At 33.8% G+C, this 7541-nt stretch overlaps 1 protein-coding gene across 1 annotated transcript; it reads left to right on the forward strand.

Moving 5' to 3' along the window:
• The first annotated feature begins 279 nt into the window (after nt 1–279).
• Nucleotides 280–6386, forward strand: LOC110707292 (methionyl-tRNA formyltransferase-like). The gene is made up of 10 exons (XM_021885309.1): nt 280–935; nt 2727–2861; nt 3609–3711; nt 3964–4034; nt 4124–4228; nt 4530–4563; nt 5125–5225; nt 5319–5378; nt 5434–5628; nt 5977–6386. Exons 1-10 carry the CDS (start codon nt 750–752, stop codon nt 6106–6108), a joined length of 1122 nt encoding a protein of 373 aa, XP_021741001.1. The 5' UTR covers nt 280–749; the 3' UTR covers nt 6109–6386.
• The last annotated feature ends 1155 nt before the right edge of the window (nt 6387–7541 follow it).

Below are 7541 nucleotides of genomic sequence, written 5' to 3' on the forward strand. Positions count from 1 at the left end.
ATATAAGAACTTTCCATTAAAATCCTAGGTATAAAATAAATCTGATCTACCACAACTTCAACTTAGACTTCAAGGTATTTGAAAAAAAAAGAATTATTATTATTATTATTATTATTATTATTATTATTATTATTATTATTATTATTATTATTATTATTTTTAATTCCATAACCTGGTACAACAGGTAAAAAAAATTAGTTATTAATTCCATAACCTGGTACAATAGGTAAAAAAAGTTGAGTACAAAGTTTAGTATGCAATCTGCAACAAGTGAAAGGTGAGTACGCAATCTGCAACAAATAGCAAAGTTTAGTGCCCACATTTATACTTCACTCAATATAAAACGGATGTAGTATGTTTGCTTATTTGTTTGTTTGATTACAGACAGTATTATATAGATGGACCAAATGTATGTGGCAAGGGAAATTTACAACAACCATATCAAAGTATTATTGTATAGATGGATGAATTTGCAAAATTTCCAGGTTCTGGGAGCAGGAGAAAGTCGCACACTTGCTGCTTGCATCAAGAGGCCGAGGCCAAGGACAGAAAAGAAGTATTCATCTCTTAATTTTATGTTGATTTATTTACGAAATTGTCACTAGATATGATAAACTGGGGCTGCCTCGTAATTTCATAAAACTGTTCTTTACTCCGTATTTTGTCTTTATCACGTCAATTTCTCTTCAATGGAGATAGAACCTCTGTTGGGTAACACAGGCCATCAATTTAAGGAAAGAGAGTAAAGAATGAACAACACTTCAACGATGTTGCTGAGACGCAGCATCTGTCGCGCAACCTTGAGCAATCCTCGTTGTTCATCATCCTTGAATAACAAAAGGAAGCCTCTTGTTTTCTTGGGTTCTCCTCAGGTTTCTGCCAAGATTCTAGATGCTCTTTTTAATGCATCCCAGTCCCAAGACTCATCTTTTGAGGTTGGTTTTCCAATTTTAATCATTTCATTTTTGGTGGGTTTTTTTTTTTTCTTGTTTTTGTAATGATTTTCTCTATGTTATGACTTGATTGATTTACATTGTGGGAAATTAGTGATTTTGTATATTTTGAAACAGTTGTGTATTATGGATTGCAATTGGAGTTGGGGTTATGATTGTTGTAGCAATTGAGCATTTGGTGGAAGACATGGAAATGTGTTATGATTGCATTGAGATTTCTACATTAATTCATGAGCTGTTGTGTATGTCTAGTGATTATCTTCCCTTGTTTCAACTTTCTAATTTAATTAGTTCATTGTGTTCTTGCAATCAGAATTTTAAAACATTCTTGAAAACTGAAACCTTTAATCCAAGACTCTAAGTTGGTGCTAATCACCTGTCAACCCTGCCTTAAATTAGTCACGTTTTGTATGAGAAGCATTAACATCAACATTAATATAGTGTATAGGAGCTTGAATAAGTGGTAATGATTTACATATGTTTTTTGATACAACGAATTCTCTTGTAAGAGCAGTGGCGTTTTTTTGTAGTGATAAAAGAGTGGGGAACGCTGAACCTTCTATTACATGCTTGGTCCTAATCTTCTGTATCTTAGAATTAAGGAAAGGGAAGAGGGGGCTCTAAGGAAGGCCCTAATCCTAATATTTGTATGAACCCGTGACTTGATACCCCCAATTAAGCCGGCCATTGTTTCAAACATGTATTTTCACACGCTGATTGCTTTGATGCATGAGTCCTTTAAACCGACCCTACAGGCATGTAGGTGTGGGGCAATAAGCCTTGACTGCACTATAAGCCTTGGTGTGTGAATTATATTTTATCTTATTATGATTGAACTTGGTATATCTAGGAGAATCAATTATTCAATAAAGACTTAATTCTTTCCTCAGTATGTACACTTTCCACATTCTCACCCTGTGAGGTATGTCGTCTTACATACTCCCTCATGACAATCATTGGCTAGAATAATTCATCCTTATAATATGCTATTCCAAATACAAGAGTCTTTTCAAAATTAGTAATGTAATTTCTATGAATGTTTGTAAGTAGGATAGGACCTTACATATTTCCCATGCTAGTTTTTCCATGCCAATTTTGTTTAGAGGAAGATGGATTATTTTTTTAATTCCCCAACCTCCCCTTCCCTTTAAGGAGAAAAATTATTTTTGTGTAATCAATTGAAGACTTTGCCCCCCTTTCTTTTACCCCAACTGGTCTTATTGATCCATTATTGAAATGGGTATTAATTAAGGATTGTTTTTGAAGTGGGTGATTGGGTGAATTAAGATATAACCTACTTGCCTTTGAACGGAATTAGGAAATCCGTTGTGCAAATTTCTTCCTTACTTTCTTGACAACATTGTTTATGTCCCTTCCTAAGCAGAAGTTGTGAACAATGTAAACATGTATTTTTTTCTTAAAATTATTTGTTATTCCTCAATTTTTAGTGACTAGAAAGTAGAAACTTCAAAAGTGTCTTTGCTATTGCTGGCTAAGTCGCTAAGGTCATGATCCCTTTGGGCGTACTTTAGTTGTGGTTTGGAAGTTGATGTTGTCTTTCATTGTTTTGTTATAACATATTTGCTTTTGAGAGCATGTACTGTTTACTAGATTCATAAAACTTTAAGAAGAAAATTGTCTGAAAATGAGGCTAATGGATAATCCTTCATGTAATTATGCCCTCGAGAATGTGGTGCCGTTACATTTCAGTTCCTGTATTGTCATGCTGGTTGGATCATTGATTCAAATTACTTGTGAATATTTGTGATTTAGGTTGCAGCTATTGTCACCCAACCTCCATCTCAGAGAAATAGAGGCAGAAAGGTCTTGCCTTCTGCTGTTGCACAACATGCCCTTGAAAGGGGTTTCTCTTCTGATCTCATTTTCACACCCGAGCGTGCAAATGAGGTGATAACCGTGGCTTGGTCACTCCAAATTATGCTTTTATTGTAAAATATTATGTTGATATTATTGTGCTGTATATGGTGACTTTAGAGTTACTAGGGAACTATAATTGTGTCTACTAGATGAAGCTTATGCGTAGGATTTTGCAATAGTTTGTTTCAAGATTTAAATTATATGCCTTGGTTTCTAATAACGAATGAAATATGCAAGAAATGTTGTGAGCCTGTTATATGTACGATAGACTGCACCATCAGGGAGATCATGTCCCATACTCCCATGTGCTACCTTGTAACATGATAAACAAATGTTGTGCTTTGATTGACTTTGGGGCATAAGTACTTATGCATAGTGAAATTTGTTTTATACTATTGAATTCGACCCATATCCATCATAGGTGGACTGCAAAATGGTATACGCTGAGATTCTATCAGCTTCAATCTCACCAACTATTAGGTATAAAATTCATAGTTCTGAAACAGAAAAGGCTACAGGATTTTCAAGAGTAGCTTCTCTTGTATTATATGGTTAGTGTCAAGGTACTAGGATTTCTTGTAGACCTCCCCACACCTTGCCTCAGGAACCATAACTGGTCCATTGTCAATGCTGTTGGATTCCAGAAAGGCTACTTCTTGTAGATGCTTATTAAATTATCTTAAGCAGTGACAATTTCTGTAATATCCTCTTTGTAGCTCTAATATTGTTAGGTAAGCAATGATTGAGTTGATCATTTTATGTACTCATATTACCCAGGAATGGTTTTTGGCCAATCTTAGAGCCTTGGAACCTGAACTTTGTATTACAGCAGCGTATGGGAATATTCTATCCAACAAGTTTCTAAACATTCCAAAGCAAGGTTGGTACGTCAATCCCTTTACAGTCCCTCAAATATTTGTATCCCATTGATTATGTGACCATAGCAATAGAGCACCTTACTGAGATGATAGCATCAATTTCCTAGTTAATAGATGAGAATGGAATCACTATGATTTTTATCTTTTCTTTTCTTTTTTTTTTTTTTAATTTTTATTTTATTTTTATTTCCACTCATTTTCCCCTCTCCAGTTCTCAACCCAATACTTTCTCTGTTGTTTCTGCACATGTATAGGCACAGTAAATATACACCCAAGTTTGCTGCCCCTTTATCGTGGTGCTGCTCCTGTTCAAAGAGCATTGCAGGTTAAAATGATTTATTAGATCTTTACTATTTACCTTCATGCATGCATATTTTTAATATATATATGCTTGGGTGTTTCAATTTTATCCAGGATGGTGTTAGGGAAACTGGAGTTTCATTAGCATTCACTGTTAGAGCACTGGATGCTGGACCTATCATTGCATCTCAAAAAGTTGGTGTGGATGACAATATTAAGGTACATATACTTATCATGAAACTCAATTATTGATTTGGAGTTGTATGTAGAACCTGAGTCTATATATAGATTATTAAGAAAGTGAAATTACTAAGGAGTGGATGTATCATAATTTTTTATTTGCATCAAGAATTATCTTGTAGCTCTGAAGTCTTGTTAGACAAAATGGTTTGTTGTAGATACCATAATGTTTTTCTGTTTGCTCTAAATTTAGTAACATGGTGTATATAGTTTTCAATCAAATGTAGGTCGCAGTGAGCACAATTGTCTAACTAATATACTTTCACCAATTTGCATGCAGGCACCAGATTTACTGGATTTTCTCTTTGATCTTGGTGTGTCAGCTGTCAACTTCTTTTATATATCAACTACTTGCTGCAAAATTTCTGTTTTCTTGGTTAAATAGCTGATATGTTAGCCTTGACTTGAGCTGTTATTGATCTCAGCTGTCCCTGGTTTGCAACTTTATATATTGTACATGTTATGCGTAATGTAAAGTTGTATTGTGAAATAGGTGCTTCATTTCTGCACAAGTAACTTATATGGAAGTATGGAATTATAACTTGAACTCAAATTGATGTTGACTGGGATATTGTTGTTCCCGAATCCTCTTTTTTTCAAATTTAACTTTTCATCATCTAGCATACATATAATTACATTGTTAAACCAGGATTAAGTTTGATGCAATGTAATTATATGTATGCTAGATGATGAAAAGTTAAATTTGAAAAAAAGAGGATTTGGTGCTTTTGACAGAGTGGATGGTATCTTAAATTATTGTACTCCGTACATTTTGCAAATGTTGTCTCTATCCTTTTCATACAAGACTGAGTAAACAAATTTTTCTCAACCCAAAAGCAAGTACATTTCTGATGCTATGGTATTATGCTTTATAGGCTCAAAACTTTTGTTGCACGAGCTTCCTTCAATAATTGACGGAACAGCAAGAACTAAAGCACAACCTCAAGATGATTCTAAAGCTACCTTAGCTCCAAAGGTATTTATTCAGTTACTTTATAATATGCTATGCTGGGGATCTTTTCTCCGTGCAAGCTGAGTTAAGAGGTGATAAACTGATAACTTTGTGCAGATTACTCCCGAAGAATCATGGCTATCGTTTGATCAAGACGCTACTGTCCTGCATAATAAGGTAGTACTCTTTTACACTCTTATATGATTTGAGTCAATCATGACGACATTTTTAGGTACGGGCATTTGCAGGTTGGCCTGGAACTCGAGCTAGATTTCTAGTTGTGGATGCAGCACATGCTCAAGAGAATGTTTTAGAGTTAAAAATAATTTCAACAAAAGTTTCCAACGCTCAGAATGCTGAGGCAGATTATGTTGCTTTCAGAAATGGTGCATTGATCTTTACTTGTGGTGGAGGCACAGCTTTGGAGGTCAGAGTATTTGATTCTTCAGTTTTTTTTTTAGAATTAGCTATGCCTTTTCCTTTCCTTCGGTTGCAGGAGGTATCTGTTGTGGGGTATGCCAAATTGCCATATCCAATATTGGTCAAGATAAGAATCTCTAATGCTTTAATGTATAAGGATGATCACTAATGTTTGTGTGTATGCCCCATAGTTTTCTTTTGAACTCCTTTCGTATAAATATTAATATAGTCATGTATATGAATTTGGGCCGACTGGAAATACTGTCACATTTCCTAAAATATGGTATTGGATTTAATCAAAAATTTCCTAATATATTCATTGATAATTAAAGCAGAGAACATTATGGTAATGCAGGTTCTAGAAGTTCAGCTCCCAGGCAAGAAAGTGGTGAATGCAGCTGCATTCTGGAATGGCTTGCGAGGTCAAAAGCTAAAAGTTTCTGTAGACAAAGGGAGCTGCAATGTCACAAGTGTAAAAAGTGAGTAATTTCTTCGTTTTTTCATCAGAACTTCCTAGTGAAGAAGGGGATAGGCTGCCATAGTTGCTTTAATTGAAGAGTTGAAACTTGAGAGCAGCAGAGGCACTACATGAAGTGCCGTCCATAGGTATAACAGCATTCCTGATTTTTGTCGATACTGACTTATCTTGCCATTATCATGTAACATGAGTTTCGGCTTTGTAATTTTTTGAACTATTGATCTGAGACATCATACTTCTGCTGCCAGCAGCCCAGTAGATTGATCTTTCTTCACTTATACGTAAAAGTAGACCACTTGAGATAGAAGTTTAAAATAGTTGATTAACACTTTTGAATTATAGGCTTGAGGCCACTAGTCGAATCTCATCAATTTTTATTTTTTTTTAATTTTTTTTTTTTTTTTAGGAAATCATCGAACGTAATATAATCAAGAGAAATTCAATTTTCCTCTTCCCTCCCCTATGCATTGCTCCTAGGAATAAGTATGAAAAAAATTTATATGTCAAAGGGTGATATTCATTTTTTTATTATTATTTATGCTTCAATGATGTAATTTATGTCATTGCCTACACGCTTGTTGAAATTTGTGTTGTTGGTAATGGTTTATGCTGTTGTATGAACCTTACACATAGTTGGTGTTATTGCGGATAATTTTTCATTTATATAATCACTTATTTAATATTTTTTATATTTAAACTAGTGCAAGGTTAGTATATAAATCTTAATAACTTTGCAATTGCATTAATGCTAAATTAGCTACATTAATTTTGTCAACTTTAATAAACATTAATTTGGTCGAATTCAATTTTTTTTATTTTTTTTTTCAAGGATCCTATTGAAATATCTTAATCAACTACAACAAGTATAATTTGGATTTTATATATATATATGGGCTTGTCCATGTTACTAGACCAGCTAAATCAAATCAAATAAACCATGTTAAAAACTCTGAAGTCATGAACTGGGCCAAGGCCCATACCAGGCCTAGTAAGGGATTTCGCTCTTCACATACACTTTTCTAGTTTCCTCCTCCAATTGAAGGTATCTAGAATTCTAGATATTATTATTCCTAAATGATCATGAAACTCTTAGCGAAAGTAGCATGCATGCATGATTGAGTATTCAAACTTTAGGTTGTCATCAATGATGTGGTTGAATGAGATTTAAGTTTAGCAAGCACTTGTTGGGATAATTGGATTTATGTACTCTAACAAAATCTTAAACTAAGAGTTCGTTTGACATCGCTGTAGTTTTCTGTGTTTTGGTTTTTTATTTTTCAAAATCATATGATATATATCATATAATAAATCAAAAATTAGTCAAACTTGTTGAAATTATGATAATTTTAAAAACTGACAACAGAAATATGAAAACATCCTTTTCTTGTTTCCTGTTTTTGGTTTTTTGTTTTAAAAAAAAAAACAGAAAACTAAAAACAATA

Source organism: Chenopodium quinoa, unplaced genomic scaffold, assembly GCF_001683475.1.
Source record: "Chenopodium quinoa cultivar QQ74 unplaced genomic scaffold, ASM168347v1, whole genome shotgun sequence".
Lineage (NCBI taxonomy): Eukaryota > Viridiplantae > Streptophyta > Magnoliopsida > Caryophyllales > Amaranthaceae > Chenopodium > Chenopodium quinoa.